The 25,287-nt window shown below is 39.9% G+C and overlaps 2 protein-coding genes across 2 annotated transcripts; both read left to right on the forward strand.

The window, feature by feature from the left end:
• Positions 1–2,961: 2,961 nt before the first annotated feature.
• On the forward strand, positions 2,962–4,159 carry LOC147789249 (uncharacterized). Its single transcript, XM_087118256.1, has 3 exons — positions 2,962–3,183; positions 3,570–3,710; positions 3,767–4,159. The coding sequence occupies exons 1-3, from the start codon at positions 2,962–2,964 to the stop codon at positions 4,157–4,159; spliced, it is 756 nt and encodes a 251-aa protein (XP_086974382.1).
• Positions 4,160–15,803: 11,644 nt separating this feature from the next.
• Positions 15,804–17,304, forward strand: LOC111811938 (uncharacterized). Its single transcript, XM_023699012.2, has 2 exons — positions 15,804–16,454; positions 17,062–17,304. The coding sequence occupies exons 1-2, from the start codon at positions 15,831–15,833 to the stop codon at positions 17,146–17,148; spliced, it is 711 nt and encodes a 236-aa protein (XP_023554780.2). The 5' UTR covers positions 15,804–15,830; the 3' UTR covers positions 17,149–17,304.
• Positions 17,305–25,287: the final 7,983 nt, after the last annotated feature.

Genomic DNA, 25,287 nt, shown 5'->3' on the forward strand with positions numbered 1-25,287 from the left:
GCCGCCGAGAACTGGCTAGAGGCCATAGAAACGGCCTTCCATTTTATGAACTGCCTACCAAATTATAAAGTTCATTGTGGGACATATATGCTGAAAGGAGAAGCGCACTTTTGGTGGAAAGGTGCTCAGAAAACCATTGTACCACAAGGAGAGTTTATTACATGGTGTTAGTTTAAAGACGCATACCTCCACAAATACTACCCAATCACTGCTAGAGTGAAAATGCAGGCAGCGTTCCTCGCATTGAAACAGGGAGACAGATCAGTGGAGGATTATGACTTGGAGTTCAATAGGCTGGCAAGGTTTTCTCCAGCCAATGTTAGTTCTGAGGAGTTGAAGGGCGAACGATTTATCGCTGGCCTGAGGGAAGAACTAAGGGGGAATGTGGCATCCCAGTCATCCTTTGTCTATACGAAAGCCCTTCAAGTGGCAACCCTGCTCGACTCACCCCGTACCGACAAGCTACAGTTGGGAATAGCACAATCATCCCACACTGCAACCCAGGGAAAGGGGACATACCCTAGCCACCCCAGAACTGGCAGACCACCTCGTGGCCGCACTGATAGGCGAAGGAGAGCCCAAGTATGGAACATGACCTTGTGTCCTAATTGTCGGCGTCCTCACACGGGGGAATGCAGAGCAGGAACAAGCGCCTGCTACAGATGCGGTCAGGTAAGGCACTTTGCAGTGGATTGCCCTCAGAGAAACGATCAGCTGGCTAACATCAGTAGGGGCGAGCTGTAGCCCATGCAACAACAGCCAGGCAAGCTGACCAGCTTGACGCAGTTGTCACAGGTACGCTACCCGTATTTGGTCATCTTGCATTAGTGTTGTTTGATTTGGGTTCGACACATTCATTCGTATCTAAAGAGTTTGTAGAGCTAGCACATATAGAGAAAGAACTTTTAGAGATTACCCTATCAGTGTCTACCCCTTCTCACGAGTTGTTGCTAGCTACCCATAGGGTTAAGGGAGGTGGAGTAACAATATCAGGGCGTGTCGTCGAAGCTACACTGATAGTGTTAAGCATGCAAGACTTCGATGTCATCTTGGATATGGATTTGCTAGGCGAGAATCGCGTTTTGATAGATTGCAAGACTCGAATAGTGACTCTCAGGCTCCCGTCAGGGGACAGCATACCTACAAGGGAGCCACTTCCAAAGGTGTCCCAAGCGTTATAACATCGCTAAGGGCTAAGAAGTTGATTCGTAGTGACGCAAGTGCATTTCTAGCCAGCGTAACCTTAGATAATAGTAACAAACAAAAAACCTCATCGGTACACATCGTCAGGGAGTTCGTAGATATCTTTTCAGAGGATCTCCCAGGTTTGCCCCCAGCTAGGGAAGTCGATTTTGGGATCGATTTAGAACCAGGAACGGTGCCGATCTCCAAGGCACCTTACAGGATGGCACCTGCAGAACTCAGGGAATTGAAGGAATAGTTACAGGAGTTGATGGATAAGGGTTTCATCCGACCCAGTGTATCACCCTGGGAGCCCCTGTTCTGTTTGTCAAGAAGAAGGACGGGTCCATGCGGTTGTGTATTGATTACAGGGAATTAAACAAGGTCACTATAAAGAATAAGTACCCTCTCCCGAGAATTGACGACCTGTTTGATCAGCTACAGGGAGCAACAGTCTTCTCGAAAATCGACCTAAGGTTGGGGTATCATCAGTTGAGGGTCAGAGAAGGGAATATACCCAAGACAGCGTTCAGAAGTCGTTATGGACATTACGAGTTCCTCGTTATGTCCTTTGGCCTTACCAATGCACCAGTCGTTTTCATGGAACTAATGAACAGGGTGTTTAAGGAATTCTTAGACACCTTTGTCATAGTGTTCATCGACGACATTCTGGTATACTCTAAGTCAGAGGCAGATCATGAAATACACCTCAGAAAAGTCTTGACAATACTGAGAGCCCAACAGTTGTATGCCAAGTTCTCTAAGTGTGCGTTTTGGTTGTCTGAAGTTGCATTTCTGGGTCACGTGGTGTCAAGCAAGGGAATTACAGTGGACCCAGCTAAGATAGAAGCAGTGATGAGGTGGCCACAGCCGACCACAGTCACAGAGGTAAGGAGTTTTCTTGGGCTAGCTAGTTATTACAGAAGGTTTGTTAAGGATTTCTCCAAAATTTTCTCAGCGCTGACTCAGCTAACCAAGAAGGGCAAGCCCTTTGCTTGGACTCAAGCCTGCGAACAGAGTTTCCAGGAACTCAAGAAGAGGTTGGTAACTGCACCAGTCCTTACAGTTCCAGACGGGTCAGGTAATCTCGTGGTGTATAGTGATGCATCAGGGAAAGGCTTGGGGTGTGTGCTCATGCAGAAAGGTAAGGTGATAGCATATGCTTCTCGACAATTAAAAGAATATGAACGAAACTACCCCACGCATGATCTCGAGTTAGCAGCGGTAGTATTTGCTCTAAAAACGTGGCGGCACTACCTGTATGGGGAAAAAGTACAAGTCTTCACTGATCATAAGAGCCTCAAGTACTTATTCACGCAGAAGGAGCTCAATATGAGACAAAGGCGATGGTTGGAACTGGTAAAGGATTATGACATAGAGATCTTGTACCATCCAGACAAAGCCAACGTGGTAGCTGATGCATTGAGCAGGAAGGCTGTGCATACTTTTGTGATGATCACCACACAGGAAAAACTACAAGATGAGATAAAGAGGGCTGGGATAGACGTGGTGGTTAAAGGTGGTAATGTTCAGATGGCACAGTTAACGATACAGCCCACCCTACGAAAGAAATTTATCGACGCTCAGAGGTCTGATGAACACCTCAGTAAAGTGTGGAGTTAGACTGAGACAGAGAGGCCAGTAGGGTATTCTATCTCCTCAGACGGGGGTCATCTATGGCAAAACCACCTGTGCGTTCCCCGAGACGAGGGAATCTTAAAAGATATTATGACCAAAGCCCACGATACATCTTATGTGTTCCACCCTGGAAGTACGAAGATGTATCAGGATCTGAAAAGGTTTTACTGGTGGTCCGGAATGAAGAGGGACATAGCGGATTTTGTAAGCCGTTGCTTGACCTGCCAGCAGGTGAAGGCCCCGAGGCAGCGCCCAGCAGGATTGCTACAGCCCCTTAGCGTCCCTCAGTGGAAATGGGAAGCACTCTATATGGATTTCGTTTTGGGATTGCCACAGACAAAGCAGGGTTTCAACGTCATCTGGGTAATTGTAGACAGACTGACTAAGACAGCCCACTTCATTCCAGGAAAGTCCACATATCGAGTGGATCAGTGAGCTCAGTGTCCATAGTATCAGACCGGGACACTAGGTTCACCTCTCAGTTCTGGAGGAGTCTTCAGAAGGCACTAGGAACTTAGTTGAGATTCAGTACAGCATTCCATCCTCAAATGGACGGACAGACCGAAAGGCTGAACTAGGTTTTAGAGAACATGTTGCGAGCCTGCTTCTTAGATTTCGCAGGGTGCTGGGATGAACATCTGCCTTTAATGGAGTTTGCCTACAACAATAGTTATCAAGCGACCATTCAGATGGCCCCCTTCGAGGCACTGTATGGGCGTAGGTGTTGAACACCTGTGTTTTGGGAAGAGGTAGGCACGCAGCAACTACTAGGACCAGAGTTGGTCCAGGTCACCAACGCAGCGGTGCAGAAAATCAAGCAGAGAATACTCACCGCACAGAGTCGACAGAAAAGTTATGCAGATGTGCGTAGAAGGGACCTCGAATTTGAGGTGCGTGACCACGTGTTCCTGAAGGTGGCCCCTATGAGGGGGGTGTTGAGGTTCAGAAAGAAAGGGAAATTGAGCCCAAGGTTCATAGGCCCCTTCGAGATTCTAGACAGAGTTGGGCTGTGGCTTACAGAATTGCCCTACCACCGAACCTTGCCGCCGTGCACAATGTGTTCCACGAATCCATGCTGCGAAAGTATACTCCCGACCCTACTCATGTAATCGAGCATGGGAGGCTTCCTCTTCGAGAAGATCTGTCTTACGAGGAGAAGCCTAGCAGAATTTTGGCTCGAGACACTAGGCGGTTGCGTAATAAAGATATTCCCTTGGTAAAGGTCTCATGGGGTAACCGCCGTGAGGAAGAGGCAACCTGGAAACGAGAAGAGGATATGAGGAACACTTATCTCGAACTCTTCCAAGAGATAGCTACTTTCGGGGATGAAAGTTCCTAAGGAGGGAAGAATTTGTAACGCCAAAAAAAAAAAAAAAAAAAAAAAAAAAAAAAGCGGGGGGCTAAGTCAACTAAGGGGCAAAAAGGTTATTTTGCCCCTCCAGCCCTAATAGGGGTTTAAGGAGAACCCCGCCAGATTCCCTGCAAAAGAAAGGAGTTAGAGAGAAATTAGAGAGGAGTCAGCCGGGAAGATTAACGGACCACCGCCGGAATCCATCTCCAGACGAGACTCGTACAAGGATTGAGAGGCTAGCAAGGCCGACCCTCCGTCAAAACCTAAGAACATTTCGCGAGGTAAGGTTTCTGAATGACATTGCTCAGATCTGAGTTTTCCCCTACGTGAATCATCAACTAGGAACAACTCACGCACGGTCTGTGAAGAAGTTTGGCCGAGACCTCAACCCAAAGGCGGAGATCCGAGCGTCGTCCGAGAACGGTGAGTGAACTTCCAACGTTCTTAAATCATAAGATAGTTAAGAAAAAATTATAGAAAAATACTAGGACGTAGCCTGTAACACGATCTAGAACTTTGCCGAAGGAATCATATCGATCCGATTTACGGATCGAAAGATATGAAAATTGGAAAAAATAGATTGGGTTTCGGTTTTCAGAGGACAAAGAAGAAAGAAAAAGAAAACAAAAAAAAGGCCGGCGAGCGGCGGAGGGAGGCGACAGGCGCCGGACACGCGTCGATCATCGGCTGGAGCAACGCAGCTCCAGCGATGCGTCGACACGTGTCGCCTGCAAGCCGGGCCGAACCGCAACGCGAGCCGAACCGACCGGACCGGGCCGGGCTGGTCGACCGCGACTACGTGCAAGCGAGCGCGCGTGGCAGGTGCGCGTGCAGCCTGCGACTGGCGCCTTCCCGCGCGCGTGGCTACACACTCCCAGCACGCAGCTGGCGCGTGAGCGCGCGTGGAACGGCCAATTTGGCCCGGTTGTTTTCTGTGTGCCCAATTTTTGTCCCGGTTCCAGTTCTAATATTGTTTTTACGTGAATAGGGGCCTAATTTAAAGAAACCAGTATTTTTGGACACCTCACGGGCAAAGAAACACTAGCAAAAGGGCACGCGTCAACCAGGTAAGTCACCACCCGGTATTTAGGAAGAAATACTGGATTCGCTCAGATTGCATGCATGCTAGTGGTCCTGCTTCAGATTAGCTCTCCATGTAAACTATTAGTCAGATTAACTGTTGTGTTTATATTGGGTAAATTACATGAGTGTTGCTGTATGCTTTAAGTTTCCACTGTATGTATGCATGCGTTAATTTATGTTATGATTGTGTATGCCGGGTTTCGGGTGCTTGATGGACGAATTCACCCCATTGAGCGCGAACTTCGTGCTCTGGGTGCTTGATGGAGGTCATCGCCCCGTTGAGCCGGTATGCCTAGTTTGCATTAATTACATACTATGATGTTAGAAGAAGATTGCATGCACCCTCTGTTAATTGCTAAGGCCCATTTCTATGATAAGATTAGGGAATTTCTGTTAGGAGCGATATGCCGCTCTAGTCAGACTTAATTTTCCCCTAGACACTTAGCGGTTTACCACGGCAAGAAGGTACCCCGAAGTGTTCATGTATTGCAAGCGTGTGAACGGTATCTATAGCTTCGTGGGAGGACCAAGGGGTCCCTGATCAGTCCTTACTGCTCTTAGCCATTTCGCATAGGAAATGTGTCCCCACGTCGTACAGCCCATTAGCTGCATGGGAACGGGTTGGATCGCGCCCTCCATAGGGGGACTAAATGGGCGTAGGGGTACTCAGCACACCCCTAGGCTAGGTACCATGTAGTCCCAGATAGCCATGTAGAGGTAGCACCTCATAGAGAGATACCGACCACATTAGCTTGGCATAAAGGACCTCTAGGCGTTTAATGAAAGAACGAAGAACCAGTGAAACCCAAGGGGCAAGCCCCAAGGGACCAAGATTAGAACCAGATGTCCTAGAACCGAAATAGGAAACCGTGGCAACCTGTTAAATTAAGATGCGAAGGGAGCCTACAAGTAGGTGGCTTACTGAGTATAATTTTTATACTCATCCTTGCTATAATTTCCTTTTTTTTTTTTTTTTTTCAGGAGTGCGAGGCGTCGATCAAGAGTGGGCATGATCAGACGGGAAGTGTCATAGAGGAATGGGTTGTCCCGGGGCGTCAGTCCAGTCTTAGTCCTTATTTTTATATTTGCATTCTTTTGAAATTTATTTACCAAACTTTATTGGAATTTGATGATTTTCTTTATTTCATATTTAAATCTCTTTGTGCAATTGTGTCGTGCCGTTAGTCACGGTCTGTAGTAAAATATTGGGCTGTGACATGCATGCATAGGCGGCGTGTGTGATCAAACAAGTTTTGATTCTATAAGAGTGATGTTTCAATGCCGAAGGCAAACCTTGCCTAAGGCTCCACAAAGCCACAAAGCTGGGTGAAAAATGTGAATGTGGATTGAGTACTCCTTAATATTTTTTGCGAGTGTCAAGATTACGAGCTCGCACAATTGAAGAAGTATGACTGTGACACAATGCAATTTGCAATTGTCGGAGTAAGGCCAGACTCTCTTGACAGTAAACGCGTTTTAAAATCGTGATGCTGACAACAAAACGTAACTAAATGTGCTAACAACTGTCTTAAGGCTTAATTACAATAAATGACATCTGTGGGATTTGAACCCATGCCCTTTCGGACCACAACCTAAATCTGGAGCCTTAGACCACTCCGCCAAACTGTCCCGACAAATGTGTTTGAACAAACAAAGATTGTCGAGCTATCTCGAGACATGAGATTGCATCACGATGCAAGGGTCGTGTTGTTGGTAACCTAGATGACGATGAGATTCAACGTTGTTGTGTCGCAAACGATTAAACATGTATGCATAGGCGGCGTGTGTGATCAAACAAGTTTTGATTCTATAAGAGTGATGTTTCAATGCCGAAGGCAAACCTTGCCTAAGGTTCCACAAAGCCACAAAGCCAGGTGAAAAATGTGAATGTGGATTGAGTATTCCTTAAGATTTTTTGCGAGCGTGTCAAGATTACGAGGTCGCACAATTGAAGAAGTATGACCGTGACACGATGCAATTGTCGGAGTAGGGCCAGACTCTCTCAACAGTAGACGCGTTTTAAAATCGTGATGCTGACAACAAAACGTAACACTAGATGTGCTAACAACTGTCTATAGGACCAGAGCCTAAATCTGGAGCCTTAGACCACTCGGCCAAACTGTCCAAACAAATCTGTTCGAACAAACAAAGATTGTCGAGCTATCTCGAGACATGAGTTTGCATCACGATGCAAGGGTCGTGTTGTTGGGAACCTAGATGACGATGAGATTCAACGTTGTTGTGTCGCACACGATTAAACATGCATGCATAGGCGGCGTGTGTGATCAAACAAGTTTTGATTCTATAAGAGTGATGTTTCAATGCCGAAGGCAGAGCTAACCCTAGGGTAATGCATAATGGTAACACATCCTATCTTTATGGCATGCTTAGAATCCATGACCCTAAAATACATCATTGTTCATGAATTTCAAGATCATTAGGGGTATTTTTATCTTATACAGTTTGAGTTGGAGTCATACACAAAACATGTTTGGTATATATCATGCAAGTTATGGCTTTTAGTGTCTATAGTGGCCTTAAGGTTTGTGTCATACTCCTTTTTTGGTACTTTTTTTATATTCACATAGTTTATTAAGTCCTTACTCCATGCACAATTCCACACAAAATCTTGTCATAATTATTTTTTAGACGGTAAAACCATTTGTCCCACCCAAATATATATATAATTTTTTTTTAGATTTAACGGTTGAAATGAAAAACCAATGTCGACAGCACCCTTATCGAAGTAGATATTTCAGAGAGTATTTTAGAAGTGTTTAAAATAAAAAGAGAAAATTTAGCAGCATTACGAAACAATCAATGGCGATGCAAGCTTCATCTATAAATAAGAAATTATGTGCAATATTTTATGACAAGATCGAGTGATAAGAATTCCTAAAACTCGAGTTTGAAGCTTTTAGATTATGAGTTTTTCTTCCTCGGATTTCTTCGAAATTTGAGGGCTATGGTTAATCATTTTTCCTTCTACCAACTCCTCGTTTCCCCTCCTACGAACTCCTACACATTCCATATGGGACTTCCAACCAGTTTCATGAAGAGATTCGGGGATTGATAAGTTTTAGAACATCCCAACCAACAAAAAGTTTTCTAGGTTTATTCGGAACAAGAACATGTTTTTCGACAAACTTTGGAAGGGTATCCATCGAGCTACAAATCACGAAACGGTATGAAATTGGTCTCTAACCCTTCTTTGAAACTTCATCTAAATATTTTTAGAAGAAATTGACTCAATTCAAGGTCCATACAGAGCTTTACGAGGGTAAAACTAGAGGTATAAAATTAGAAAAAATCATGATGTTCAAGCAACCCAAAGAAGAGGAGCCCTTCTAATTTAGTTCTAATGAATTTCTTTATGGTTGCTGAAACTAGACCAAAGATAGATCTAATAAAGAAAATTTGGAGCAATTTTGATACCGGAAGCTTGAGAATCGAGGACCTGAACGTGAACATCGAGGCAAGTAGCCATCTTAGATTTTTCTTAAGAAATAATTGTTGGAATAATTTGAACTTTAATATGGACCTTAATCTAGATACGAATGAAACGAATATGAAAGAAAAACACGAAGAACCATGAGTTAAGGCTCTGAACCGAGAAGTTTTCTCGGGATTCAAGTAATGTTAAAATAACCCATTAAATGAGCTCCGCTGCCCATAAAATTTTAATGCTAAGTATATTATAGAATGTTAAGATTACATATAAAAATTAGTGGTTGTTAGACAAGGTTAAGTAGCTAAAACAAGTAATGATCTAAAATGACCATAATGCCCCTAAGGTAACTTAACTTCGATTCATGATCCAAATGACCTCCAAATATTATCAAACTTTATGAGATACCTTATTCCATGATTTCTAAGGATTTTTTAAGTTTTAGAATCATTGGATCATGTTTGGGGCTTGAACCAAGTTTAGGATGCAAAATGACCAAAATACTCCTACCACCATTATCTTTTGTTTGAGACCTAAATGACCTCCAAATACCATGCAACTTTATGGTAGGCCTTATTTCATGATGAGTAATGAGTAGTTTTAAAGTTATTGGGATAGAAGCTAAAAAAAGAATTAAAGTGTAAAATGACTAAAATGTCCCCAAGACTCTTTAAATATTTCAAGGTCTAAACATCATCCAAATGACTCAATACTTTTGGTAAGGCATAAATATAAGAACCTAAAGATATATTCAAGATTATAAGTTATTCATAGCAAATTTGGAACCTAAACTAAGTTAAAGGCCTAAAAAACCTTGATCCTTGCCCAACATCCAAGACCCTTCTAGAATTATGACTTCATGTTATTTTTTATGACTTATAAATATTACCGATGGGTTCAGAATTTATGAGATTTAAGAAGGTATGTTATGGCCTATGCCACAAGAAATTAAAAACTCTCGAAATTTATAAAATTAAGAATAATTTGATTGTATAAGACCCAAGGATCCGATCCAAGGAAAGAAACTTAAGGGATTAAGTAGGACAAAGATCTTAAAAAAAATTACTTCTATGTCCTAACAAATAATTTTATGGATTTAAGGTATTTGGAAAAGGAATCGAAAGGAAAAAGTGAGCTTAAACGACAAAATTGTCATTTTTTCAATTTTGTAGGAACTTTCCAATTTTCAATTCCTCATCTAGAAGGAATTTAAGATGCTCAAGGGAAAAATGATCTTCTCCCAAGAATCAGAACCTCCATAATGACCTAATGCACAAAATTTATCGACTCTAAAAAACTAGTCACTGGATCTCCTCCAAAATTGGGCACAATCTAGAACGTTCACAGATCACTACACCTAACAGTGAGAATTCAAATTGAAAGTCGGTAGCTCGTTGATCGAAGAGGATATTTGCAATGGATTATCCAGAAAATTCAATCTTCAAATCACGAAGATTCTGGAGGTTTCAATGTCGGTGTATGTTTCCCCTATAAAGTCTGAAGTTAGAGCAATAGTATGGAACAAGAATCAAGTTGAATCGAGCTCCCAATCACAAGCAATAAGCATTTAGATTTTTGGTCTCCTACTCTCGAATTTCTTCCAAATTCGAGAGCAATTCCCCACCATTTCTCTTCAAACTTGTTCCTACAGTTTCTAAACAACATTAACCACAAGCTGTCTGAAGCAATCAAGCGTTGATAATGCCTAGAAACCATTCCCCCAATCCAATCCGCCATTGAAGAGCTTCATGGAAAACTCAAAAAATTCAATCCTAGGATACATGATAATTCGTCAAGCAAGGACAATCACAATAAGCTTTTACACCTCCAAGGAGTGTTTTCATAGAAGCCTACGAAAAGAAATAACCTCAGAAACGTGTCCAATTGAAGAAAATCCATTTCGGGTAGAATTTGGGGGTAAATATCGAATTCCTATCTATAGTCACGTTTCCTTCAAATTGGATAACTTTGATGAAGGAATCGAGAGCTAAAATATTATAGAATGAGCTGCCCAAGAAAAGAAAATTTTACGTTTCCAGGCGAGTTGCAAACCGAGGACGATTCTCTAAAATTAAAGTTTCATGCTCAAAGTCGTTCCTCCAAACCAATTCCTTTAGCTAGAGGGTGGATAAGGAAGAAGTTCCGTGAAGAAATCGAACCTTGAAAATCCTAGAATCTGCTGCACAATAAGATCCCTTATTTAGAACTCGGGCGGGAAACATGATTTTTGACAAACTTTGGAGGGTAAATATCTTAGGTTACAATCCACAATAAGGCATGAAATCAACCCTAGATTTTACTTGTAACACCATCTTTATGTTTCATGAAAAAATCGAGGGAAGAAATGTTGTAAATGGAGCTGTAGAAGATGAGTTTCAGACGCCAACACAGAGGACGCGCTCATCTTCTTCCTATCTAGAGGAAGAAGACAATGACGTGGCTGATTCAGTTGAACCGGCCATGTCAAACCACAATCCAATCTTTCCTTGGTTTTTTTCAATCTTAACCCTTTTCCAGATTGGTTCTCATGAATTTTTTTTTTTTATGGTTCCAGAAACTAGACACAAAAAAAAAAAAATCTGTGTAAGAAAATTTGAGGTAATTTGGATACTAGAAGCTCGAGAACGGAGGTCTCGAACGTCGCCAACGAGGTAAGTAGCCATCTTAGACTTTTCTTAAGAGATACTTGTAGGAATCGCTTGAATTTCTATATGAATCTTCAAGCAAGTATGAAATTGAGTATATATGAGAGAAAAACACCAAGAACCAAGATTTAAGACCCTGAATCGATTAAATTGCTCAAAATTTAAATAATGTTAAAATAACCCACTAAATGAATTTCGTGTGGGGTTTTATGTCCTAAAACTCATAGTTTGTAAACAAAGATATATTCTATTTTCAATAAAGTTATTATTGATGTTTATTCAGTAAAAAATTGTTATTGAATAAAGTGAACTTTACGATCATTAATCTAAATCCAATAAACTAAGAACACTCTGGCTATAGTATGATTACTTGAACTATATGTAGAGACATAAGAGTGGATCAAGTTCAAGTATATAGTCAAAATGATCTATAGTATAAGGATAAGGCTGAGTACCTTATTCTGGGGACACTATGGATGCGGCCCACTTTTGTATATGATATAAACAATGTGATCACTAAATTGTACATGTGGAGACATGTGAGTGGGGGCGTCCTATGCAATGAGTATTGCATAAGATCGGACCATGAAGAAAACCACTCTCACTTTATAAAGTTGTTTACTGTTGAGACTGATTTTCTTTTCATTCGATAACCTAGGTAACTCGGTTTTAATCCTGAGCTAACCATGAACTCCTGTTTATTCGGAATTATCCTTAGATTTGCATGGGTGAGAGTGGCTCTAGTTCGCCGACTCAACAGGCCTCCCATTTCAGGGGTAAGACTGGGTGAATGGCTGGGGACGTGGGGTGCAAGACGGAATTCACTCCTACCCACTTTTAGGGATAGAAGAAAGGTAGTTCCCTTAAGCACTGACTCCAGGTCTTGAACAAGGGGCCACACCCTCTCATTGGCCTGAGAGGGATTCGGTTTACTGGTTGGACCACAAACCAATTGTTCATTAGAGGATCAGTGAGACATAAGGAACAAGAAGTAACTTCAGGGGTAAAACGGTAAATTGACCCAGCTCTAGTTACGAACAACCTGTGAAGGATCGACTTACTAATCATGGTTATATCAGATGGACAGAAATATATCTATAGTGAGGGGAGTGCAACTACTAGGCTATAGTGGAGTGTCCTAGTAGTTAACGAATGTTGGTTAACCAAGTTAATGAGTTTAATCGGTTAATCTTGGATCGTTGGAGCCCATGATCTATAGGTCCATTAGGTCCCTCTGCTAGCTCATATCGGACTAAACCATAGAACAGTGTGACGAGTGAGTTCGAAGTGTTCGAATTCAAGTTAGGGAATATGCGTTACATATATACGATATATTTAACCGCAATTTTGTTTTATTTACGAATTAAACGAAAAGAGAGAATCTGAGATATTTAAATAAGATTTAAATATCTTAATCAATTATGTGTCGGAATTGATTGTGATTGGCATTTGAATTAATATTAAATATTAATTAAATAGTTTAATTAATCATTTAATGTTACCTTACTTTGAAATTCATTATTCAAATTAATTTTTGAATTAAAATGAAGAAAGTCAAAATGTTGACTTTCATCTAATGGAAAAATCCATGTTAGTGGAATTTTGAGGTGTCAAAATTTGGTTTAACCAAACTTGCATGTTTGCCAAATAAACCCCACAAGTTTGAGTGGAATTTTGAGTGTCAAAATTTGGTTAACTCAAACATGCATGCTTGCCACATAATCCCAAACATTTGAGTGGAATTTTAAGTGTCAAAATTTGGTGATCTCATTGACTCTTTAAATAGAGTGATCATGATACTTGGAATCTTCTTCTTCATCTTGATGAAAAAAAACCTTGAGAAAAACCTCTCACAAACACTCTCTTTCACATATACAAAATCCCTCCCAAGTTTAGTCACTCACCGGATTCCACAATCTCGTTCTAAGGCCGGAGGATAGTGGAGAAGACACTAGTGGTGGTTCGAAACCGGTTCGTGAGGCAAAAGGAGTTTGAACTACAAAAGGTTAGTATTTAAACTCATTAAGTTTTAATACTTATGAACATGCTAGTTATTTACAATAATTGATGTTCTAAAAGTGCCTAAGATCCAAATTGCTTCCGCATGTGTTATATTAACACCAACATTTCGCTGCCCATGAATTTTCAATAATGAGCATATTATGGCATGCTAAAGTTATATATGAAACTTGGTAGTCGTTGGATAAGGATAATTAGCTAAAGCAAGTAATGATGTCAAATGACTATAATGCCCCTAAGGTAATTTACCTTCGGTTCATGACCTAGATGACTTTTGAATGCTATGAAACTCTAATAGATCTTATATTATGATGTTTGATGATATTTGGAGTTTGAAAGCCATTGGAACACGTTAAATATCAAAACCAAGAATTAGGAGTAAAATGAGCAAAAAGCCCATATCACTTATGATATTTCAAGGTCTATCGGTGCACTAAATGACCTACTACTTTCTATAAGGCCTATTCTTAAGGACATGAAAATATATATGAGATTTCATGTTGATTAGAGTAAGTTTGAAACCTGAACCAAGTTAGGACTCAAGTAACACCTAAAGGAAACACCACAAGACTCAAGACTCTCCTAGAATCCTCTAATGAATTCATTACGACTCTATGCCTTTCTAGAATAACTCAGGCTTGTTATTATGATGGGTTCATATGTTTATGAATGTATGTTTCAACTTTTGTATCAAGGAATTATGAAACTTAAACACTTACAAGATTGAGAACTAAGGACAATACCCCACAAGCTCTACAACTACCCAGGTAAGAAGAATGCTAGGTACCACTCAAGGATAAGGGACCAAGATACTTAGACACAAAAACTCAAGAAACTCTTAAGATCTCCCACGGTGCAACATGTTCATGACTCAGACTACGCTGCTTGGAACGTATGAAGCTTAGAGCGTATGTATTTAGACTAAATTGTTCATGTGGAAGCACGTAAGTGAGGATATCAAATTGGACCACGAAATATTTGATCTATCTTTACAAATTCATCAATAGAGAAGATTAATATTTCTTTCGATAAATCATATGTGACTTGATTTCAATCTTAGGTGAGTTGTGAACTATGAGATCCTACATCGGTTGGGGAGGAGAACGTAGCATTCTTTACAAGGGTGTGAAAACCTCTCCCTAGTAGACGCATTTTAAAAACTTTGAGGGGACGCCCGGAAGAGAAAGCTTAAAGAGAACAATATTTGCTAACGGTGGGCTTGGGTTGTTACAAATGGTATCAGAGCTAGACAGCGGGTGGTGTGCCAGTGAGAACGTTGTGCCCCACATCGATTGGAGAAGGGAACTAGTGCCACTGAGGATGCTGGACCCCAAAGGGAGGTGGATTGCGAGATCCACCTCGGTTGGGGAAAAGAACAAAGCATTCTTTATAAGGGTGTGGAAACCTCTCCCAGTAGATGCCTTTTAAAAATTTTGAGGGTAAGCTAGAAACGGAAAGTCCAAAGACGATAATATTTGTTAGCAATGGACTTGGACTATTATCTGAACTCTTGCCTGTTATGTCTTGTTCTTTAATTTGCTTGAGTAATAATAACTTTTGTAGGCGATTTAATATGCCTACATTTTGGAAGCTTGACTGATTGAGAACGTGTGAACATAATTATATGAAATGGAATTCAATTTTTTCATATAGGATAAATAGATGAGAACTTTCGCCTTTTATACTAATTTGACATTTGTAGAAGCATTTTGAAGCCAATCATTTTGAATAACCAATCAACTTCGTCTCTTGAAACTCATGGTAATTCTACAAATGAGAATTTAGCTACGAACATTATCGACGTTGGTGCACTTTTGTTAGCCAAAATGGTCGCTTTGACCTTTGATGTGCTTTTGAGGGCTACCTCTCTTGGCTTACTGAGAGATGTGTCTTTGGTTATTGCACGTAGATTGTAAAAGATGACGAAGTTTACATTAAGAATGACACTGCAAAGACATACGAGCTCGTCCATAAGTGGTATGGCTAAGTTTAAAGACCTATCAAACTAATAATTTCGTCAAACACTTTCAATATCCTTCATTTATATCTCTACTCATGTTTGTACACGTGACTTTTATGAATAAGATTCGAATCAATGTCTATTAATGACAATTTATGATATATGTATTGTATTTCAATTCTAGTGTTCAACCAATACAACTTTATTGTTAGATCCCACATCCCTTGAATGACAATTTATAATAAACTTTCAAGGGTATTTTTTAAACATAGTACAGACAGTTAGAATATATTTAAACTTTTTTAAAAAGTTTGATAGGTATTAATGAAACTTTTTAAAATTTAAGAATATTTTTGAAATATTATTAAAAGTTGAAGAGTATTTTTCATCTAAAACTAAAAAAAAAAACAATGGTCAGAAGGACTATTTCCAACTTTGAGAGTTAATATTTGTACGGTTAGAGTAGTAGATGAAGTTGCTATAAAAATACATTTGATTTATAATATGGTTGAGTCCACAACTTGGAGTGCTGCTGCACAACCCCTTGAATTTGAAACCCGAAAAGACATGCCGTCATCAAGAGGCGCCGCCGAGAGCCGCCCTCCGTACATCCCCAGATCCTCCTCCTCCTCCGCCTCCTTCAAGGGCTGCTGCTGCTGCCTGTTCCTCCTCTTCTCCTTCCTAGCTCTCTTAATCCTCGCCGTTGTCCTTGTCGTCGTCCTCGCCCTAAAGCCAAAGAAGCCCCAATTCGATCTCCAGCAGGTGGGCATCCAGTACATGAACATAACCACTCCCAATCCCACCGCCGCCTCCCTTTCCCTCAACATTCGAATGATTTTCACCGCCGTTAACCCCAACAGAGTGGGAATCAAGTACGGGGAGTCTCGGTTCACGGTCATGTACCGAGGGATTCCACTTGGGAGAGCCTCAATTCCCGGATTCTTTCAAGACCCACATAGCCAACGCCAGGTCGACGCCACCATCGCCGTCGATCGTGTCAGCCTCCTCCAAGCAGACGCCGCTGATTTGATCCGTGACGCCTCGTTAAACGACCGTGTGGAGCTGAGGATACTCGGCGATGTCGCCGCTAAGATCCGCCTCTTGTCCTTTGATTCCCCCGGCGTTCAGGTACCACTAATCTCTCTAAGGACATCCTTGTAATTTCATCATTCTAATGCTCTTTTTCCCCCACATTTCTAAATCCTCAAGGCCACATTATGCATGACTAGAAAAGATTTGGATAGTTGTACTAAAACCCAATTACGATCGAGCTAAACTCATTTTAATGAGAACCCAATTACGATTGAGCTAAACTCATTTTAACGAAAACCCAATTATGATCGAACTAAACTCATTTTAACGAAAACCCTTTGATGTATGATTGTATTATAGGGTATGGTAATACGAACTATTAAAAAGATTTGTGTTAAGAACGAAGAACATAAGTGAGATAGAAAGTGTTATCTAACCATATACAAGTTACCTAACTGTTAGTAATGATTTAAAAAATCTGATCAATTCAGACTATCCACTCAAACCATAAAAGTTGAGTTGCATTAGATTTATTTATTTATTTTTGGTTGAAAGTCTAAAAATTCAATTCAGTTTGACTGTTGACATTTTTTTTGATCGAATCAATCAGACCAATTAAAAAATAGAGTTACAATCTGACACAATTTGACACAATTTTAATGTGACTTTTGGATTTTAATGCGACTTTTGGATGAATGTTTAGGTATCAGTGGATTGTGCAATCGTGATTAGTCCAAGGAAGCAGTCTCTCACATATAAACAATGTGGTTTTGATGGCTTAAATGTATGACTCACTCCCTCTTCCCTCTACATCTAAAAAAAATTCTTTCATTACTTTCGTCTTTTAACTCCTTCGTTTCGGTTCCTAAATAATTAGGTCATTCGGTCCTTATCGACAACTCGAAGGGCTTAAATAGATGAAAATTTAGAGACTTCAAGATTTTTTTCGAAACACGAAGTTGAAGTTAATATGTGATAACAACTTATATTTATAAAATTGAATGTTGTAATATAGTGGTGTAAATTATATTAAATGAAATATAATTATAAAATTTATACAATATTAATAATTTATTAAAAAATAATTAAAAAATTAATGTATATATAAAATAATTATTACAATAGAATACTTATTTATTTTTTATTAATTATAATTATAATTATAATTTGAATTAATTAATTATACCCATAAAATATATCTAATTGAAAAAAGAAAATAGAGTTATAAAAGAGAGAGAAACAATACTAAACTTATATAGTTGAAAAAAAAAAATTATATGTAACCACCCTAAATTTTTATATATTTAGAGTCGTTATCGATGTCTCTTGATATGGAAATACAACTCTTAAATAAACATCATTTATAACATGTACTTTGAAAACATTTAGAACAACCTTAAATTTCTAGAAAATACTTTCGATCTTAGGTGTTTCGAACAAAAACACTGGAATTTAAAACAATAAAAACAATTACAAAATAAAATAATTTAAATGATGAAATGCAATCATCCTATTCTAACCTAAGACTAAGAAATTAAATATGTGACTATCCTATGCACGTGCCACCGTCTCTATTTGCGATGCCGCTGTCATCTGTATATGAGCGTCTTGCCTTTACCTGAAAAATGATATGACACACATCTTGAGTATCGAAGAATACTCGGTAAGTGATCCCACTATAGGGGTCATGTTAATGCAAACACATGCAATCATGCTCTTGGGACTTATCTTTATTCTCTTGGGGTGGCCTCTAGTCTTGGACTAATTTGGATGTGTAGTACTTCCCTACCCACGACCCACACGTGCGAGTGTGAATCCCCAAGGGGCTTGCACACCCCCTGGACCCTCTCCGGTCAAGCTAATCTGTAGCGACGTTTGGAGGTCAGCTGAACCCCTTGGTGTCATGCTCCCCATGAACACACTCATCATCATACTGTGCGTGTTCGCACTCATCGTCTTTGAGGAAGTATCTCTATGCTTATGAACATACAACATGCATGAAATCCCTCTAATGTCCACCGTATCATCTCTTCTGACACAATCCTCTAGTTTCATCTATTTGTTACATTACCACATGCTCGTGAATATGTATATTAATATCATGTTCATGCTCTTAGGGTTGTGTCCTATGTCGGTCTATCGACATGATGCAATATGACACTCATCATCATAAAGCATGCTTAACATGGAAAACATCAACATATTAAAATAAACATCATGTAATCATCGTACTCATCATAATGCCATCAAATGCATCAAACATATCATGTACGTCATGCATCGGAACATAAATCACGTACATATAACATGCATCACAGCTCAAACATCATACTCATGTATCATCATAGCTGATACATCATCATGCTCGTAAATATAACTCTAACGCATACAATTTTCTGGTCTATCCTATAGTAAGGCCACTTCCTTGGTTGGCCTTGGCCGAAGTACTCCCTAATTAGCTAAGCGTAAGCTCTCGTTCCTTGTGAGCTGCTCCAAACGTTGCCGGAGTTTGTTTCCTATCACATCGTTCGTCACCTTCCGTTAGTATTTCACAATTAAATTAATAATTAATTAATAAACGTGAAATATGGCCCAAAATGACCTCAATTACCTTAATCGGGGTCGAAAATAGTCCAAAAGGATCGAAACGGTGGAAACCAAGCCAAAATCGAAGAGTCGAGCCAAACAGCCGCTGGGAGCCTCCGAAAAGCCATCGAAAAATTCGTCGGAGAGCCACCGGAGGGAGACTACGAGCCGTCTAAGCTGAGACTGCTTGTGTTGCTGGGTGCCATGTGGCAGCAACAAAGCGTGCCACATCGTATAGGCGCTCTGGGTCGAGGCACGGGTCGAAGGCTGGTTCGGGTCACGTCTGCAGGCTAGCTTCTGGACTTTAATTCACGGGCTAGGCCGCAGGTGAGTTTGGGTTGTGATGTTAAGGATATTTAGTAATAAATTATAATTTACCATACATATTATATTTGATATTTTATTATTGCCTTCCTTACCATAGGTATCTTTCCATTTATTACTCCTTCCATATCCTTTTAATTTATTTATTATAAATAAGATAACTTTCACATCGGTGGATTAAACAAACATTCTCACGTGGGCTACTGGGTCGAGCTAGAATTTGGGCCTCGGGTTTGCGGGCTGGACCGCAAGTTTGGGCTGCTGAACTTGGGTCGTGGATATGGTTGACTCGGATTGGACGGATCCTTCTTCCTTACCAGTTTGTCGCGATTTTCTCTCTCTTCTGTGCGGTGGTTTTCTACGTCTATTTCAATCAATTCTAGCACCTTCCTCTTTGTCTCCGTTAGCTTACTCTTCCATAAGGTATTTCGAGGTCGTTTTTTTGCTTTTGACGCAAATCCGTCATCTCAAATCTGGTTTTGAAACCCACGACTTCTGTGCAGCGTCCGATCGCCCGACGGTGAAGGTCACGGCCTAAACGTGACGTATTTGGTATTCTCAATCATGTCCTCTCTCTTTTATACCATCCCTGGAGTTATCCTCACGTATTTTCTCATCGAATTGTGTTCGCCGGAAACTTACAAATCCTTTCTCTCTCTCTTTCTGAGTTTTTCTCTATTTGCAGGAGTTGTGGGAAATGGTTGAAGGCTGGGAGGTGTTGGCGATCCATGGAGTTAGCTGTTGTGTGAAACGTAAAAATTTCGGCGATCGCCCAAATTTTTGCGTTTACCAGCAATTGACGCGATTTTTTTTTAGTCTTTGATTCGTTACATTATATACCCCTAAAAGAACTTTCATCCTCGAAAGTCTCCAACTGTTATATTAACTCGGGGTATTTTTCTCTTATTTCATCCTCACCCTCCCACATGGCTTCCTCGGTGTGGTGGTTCTACCATAACATCGCGCTTTCACTTCTCGGGCTAAGATTCTTATGGGTTTTTCCTTGTAACTAAAATCTTCATTGAGTTGGAGGGGCTCATAATCTATTATGTGGATAGGGTCGTCATGTATTTCCTCAGCATCGACACATGAAATACATCGTGTACTCCTGAGAGGGAGGGAGGTAGAGATAACTTATACACTACTGGACCAATTCGCTCGAGAATTTCAAAAGGTCTAACAAATCTAGGACTTAACTTGTCTTTACGTCCGAACCTCAAGACACCTTTCATGGGTGCCACCTTTAGGAATATTTGGTCTTCTATCTCGAACTCTAAGCTTCTACGCCTTACATCGGTGTAGCTTTTCTGTCTACTTTGAGCGGTACGCATCTTGCTCGAATTTTCTAGACAACCTCATTGGTGACTCAAACCAACTCATGTTCTATAGCTCTCTCTCACCTACCTCGTCACAAACGGTGTCATTCCGATATTGGCTTGGAAGCTGTTATTTTACCAGAACTCCATCAAGTGGAGCTTGGAATCCCAACTTTCCTTAAAATCTTGTACGCAAGCCTGTAACATGTCCTCTAGAATTTGGTTTAAGCGCTCTGTTTGTCCATCTGTTTGGGGGTGGAAGGCGATATTAAAGTCGAGGCGAGTACCCAACGCTTTTTGAAGTTTGCGCTGAAACGATGACGTAAAATGTGGGTCTCGATTCGACACTATCGACACTGAGACTCCATGTAATCTTACTATCTCTTTCACATAAGTTGAGCCCAGTTGTCAACTGTATATGTTGCTCTCCCAAGTAGGAAGTGTGCTGATTTGGTCAACCTATCGACAATTACCCAGATCAATGTATAACCTTTCAGCATTCTGGGTAGTCCTATTATGAAGTCCATTGCTATGTTTTTCCACTTCCACTCTAGTATACTTAGGGGTTGTAACATCCTCGCTGTCTTTTGTTTAGAAGCTTTCACTTGTTGAAAAACTAAGCACTTGCTCACAAACTCGACAACGTCTCTCTTCATGCTCCTCCACCAGAAGTGTTGTTTTAAATCTTGGTACATCTTAGTACCTTTTGGGTGCATGGAAAATGGCGAGTTGTGCGCTTTCGTCAGTATCTCTTTCCTTAGCTCCTCTATTGTCGGGACACACAGGTGTCCCTGATACAATGGTCCTTCATCTGAGAACTTCGAGAATTCGTCTAATAGACTCTCGGCTAGCTGGCTTAGGATTTTCTATAGGTAAGGATCCTCTCGTTGGGAGGTAATAATTTTCTGCCTAAGCGTAGGTTGTACTGTGAGTCGAGCCAACTGTGCTATGACTCCCTCAGTCGCTACAGCTATGTTGGATCGCTCGAAATCTCTTTGTACACTTACTTCCCTCATAATGAGGATCGACGAGTGGGCCGTCTTTCTACTTAGGGCATCTGCGACCAGATTTGTTTTTCCAAGGTTGTATGGGATATCTACATCATAATCTTTCACCAATTCTAGCCACCTCCTTTGTCTGATGTTTAACTCTTTATGAGTGAAGAAATATTTTAAACTCTTGTGGTCGGTAAAAATTTGGATTTTCTCTCCATACAAGTAGTGCCACCAATTTTTTTAGCGCAAATACTACAGCGGCCAACTCTAGGTTGTGAGTAGGGTAGTTCTTTTCGTATTTCTTTAGTTGACAGGATGCGTATGCACCGACCTTTCCATGTTGCATTAACACACATCTCAATCCATTCTTGGATGCAACACTATAGATCACATACCCTTCTGAACTCTCGAGTACCGTGAGTACTAGTGCGGTTACCAATCTTTCTTTTAGGTTCTGGAAGCTTGCCTCACAAGCATCCATGTAAATGGTACCTCCTTTCTCGTTAACTTGTCCTAAACGCCTTCTTCGATACGTCTTTTTCGTTGATCTTAGTTTGGTGATAACCAGACCGAAGGTCTATCTTAGAAAATATCGTTGCTTCTCTGAGTTGATTGAATAGGTCTTCTATTATAGCAGAGGATATTTGTTCTTTATGGATTACTTGTTTAGCTCTCTGTAATCGATGCATAGACGCATCGATATGTCTTTCTTTTTAACAAACAACACTAGCGCACCCCATGGGGATACTATAGGTCAAATGAAACCTTTATCTAGCAAGTCTTGTAAATGTGCCTTGAGTTCCTTCAACTTCGCTGGCGCCATACGATAAGGTGCTTTGGAGATAGGCCCATTTCCCGGCTCGAGTTCGATAACAAAGTCGACCGCTCGGGAATGGGGTATTCCAGGTAGGTCTTCCAGAAATACATACGATAACTCATGTACTATGGGTACATTTTCTAGGGTCTTCTCTTTTTCTCTTACATCTATGACACATGCTAATATAGCCCATCCGCCTGGTTGGACTAACCTCTTTGCTTTCATCATCGAGACTAACACACCTTTGGAGTAGTCTCGGTACTTGTTCCTTTAAATTTGAAGGTAGGTCCCACCAGTGGTGAAAAATTTACTTCCTTTTTTGTGACAGTCTATATTAGCACAGTTTTCAGCTAGCCAATCCATGCCTAGTTTGACGTTGAAGTTCGTCATGTTTACCATTATCAAGTCTACGCTTAGAATTTGGTACCCTACGATTACTTGACCATTATTTACTCTATTCCTAGCTACTAAGTCTACTCCGCAAGAGTGCTTTACAGACATTTCATGCAATAAGGGTTCTAATTCGAACCCTACTTCTACAACACAAGGCATAGAAATAAAGAAATGTGTAGAACCAGAATCGAATAAGATAAAAGAAAAATGACCTAAAACAGATAGTGTACCTGTCACCACGACATCAGACTTCCCAATGTCCTTGCTAATGGAAGCGTAAGCCCTAGCTTGAGCTCGCGGTTGCGCTGGTTGATCTATCTGCTCTATTGCTCTAGGCAGTATAACGAGTTGTGGCACGACTAGTGGTGGTGCAAGAGGTGGCAGCACAACTTGTGGTATGACTTGTAGCGGTATAGACCAACCCAATCTCTGATCCTTCTCGAGGTGGGCTATCTTCTGCCATACCCGTCCTCTTCCTCTAAGAGGGGGTCGTCCCCTTTCTCGTCTTCCTCTTCAAGGTGGCATGGTTTTATAAACCAAGATAAGGTTATTTAAGTCTAAAGCTTTATTACTATGCATGTATATTTTAAAAAAATATATTTACTAACATTAGATCATAGTGCCAAAGAAATAAAACATATGCTATACATCACATCATACTCATTAAATAATACATGTAATAACACAATAATTTCAGTAATATTAACAGAAAAATGCATGCGAGTTCGAAAAAGCTTCTCTTTTCTTATCTTATGCAAGGCGTACCTGACGGTGACGAAACATTGACATTGGGACCATGCAACGTTCCTAGCCTACATCGTAAGTCTACATAATCTAGCCCTGATACCATTTGTAACGATCCAACCCCACCACTATCAGATATTGTTCTCTTTAGACTTCCCCTTTCGAGCTTACCCTCAACGTTCTTAAGATGCATATGCTAAAGAAAAGTTTCTACCCTAACACAATAACAAAGATTGATTTATAAATGAATTATTAAAACCGTTTGCTTTCCACTTTTTAAAATGATTGTCAAACATTAAAATTGATTTAAATTATGGAGCGTAGATAAAAAGCCAAATATTTTAAAGAAAAAGTTGGAAGAGAAAAGTTTACTTTTTACGGACAACCTAAAGTGGAACGATAAAATATTTTAAAATTTTGAAATAAAAGTGAATTTAAAAATAAAATATCTGCACTTTGAAATTTTAAAATCATTAGAAAACATTGTTTCTAATATTAATAAGAAAAGATCTTATATAATTAAAATTCTACCCTAACCAATTTAAATTATTTTATATTATAATAATTAGTTATGAAATATATATATTTTTTTTTTTATTTATAATTTGATTAGTAGTATATTTTATTTTATTCTCAAAATTTAGTTAGTTTATATTTCCCAAAACACGATACACTGAGTATTTTAAATTTTATCCCTTCTCTCTCTTGTTTTGTTTTTTTTTTTTTTAATACTATTTTCTCAATTAAATCTCCACCCTTCAATTTTTACTTACCTACATCAAATGGACCTTATTAAATTTGTAGAATCCTCCTACAAAGGTTCTTCCTCCACCAATTACAAGTTTAAGCCACCAAAGATCTAAGTTGATGAGAAGTTAAATAAGAAAGCATTACCTTCATTTTTAATCCATTGTAAGGTAAAAGTATCTAGCCTTAAAATAAAGAATTTAATCCGAAAGTAGTAATCTACAAGTGAATTTCGTCGGTAAAATCTCTAAATTGTAGGTATATTGAGTTGATTCATTCTCACCTATGTAAATCAAAAGACAAGTCGTCACAAGGAGAAGTTTATAACCCACTCAACATTAAGATCGAATCACACATGACTATCCTTAAAATATTAATCTTCTCAATTAACGGATTGATAATAAGAGATTAGGTATTTCGAGGTCTAATCTTATATAGATTCATTGTACACGAAACCTCCTATAAAGCTAGAGTGAAGTTGGAAACAAAAAAGAAGGGCAAAAATGTAATTTGATATTTATGAGTGATAAAGCAACCTAATCGTTGTAGGAAAAACCAATCAAACAAATTAACACCTCCTTACAAAATAAAGATCAACCAACGAGATCAACCAAGAGATGGCTAGAATTAGATTACTCTTACTGATTAAAGATCCACGAGCAAGATTTGTAATCTTGTTCTAAATTGAGTCACCCAGATGGAGGCTAGATTGAATGGATAAGATGTAATCTACCAAGGTTGAAGCCTATAAATGGCAAAGATGATGCTTCTAATAACCACAAGTTATATAAAAATAAAAATAAAAAATAAAAAAATCTCAGTGTAGTTGTCGGAAAACGCAAGAATTTCAGTGACCGTCGAAATTCTCGTGTCCTCAACCGAGACCACACTCCCTCACTCCCCACACCGCTCCCACCTGCCCTTCAGTCATAGACACCTGCAAGGAGAATGTCAAAGAGAGAAAAAAATAGAGAAACACGAGTTAGAGAGAGAAAATCAAAGCATTT

The sequence above is a fragment of the Cucurbita pepo genome, chromosome 15, assembly GCF_057944985.1.
Source record: "Cucurbita pepo subsp. pepo isolate OVF chromosome 15, ASM5794498v1, whole genome shotgun sequence".
Lineage (NCBI taxonomy): Eukaryota > Viridiplantae > Streptophyta > Magnoliopsida > Cucurbitales > Cucurbitaceae > Cucurbita > Cucurbita pepo.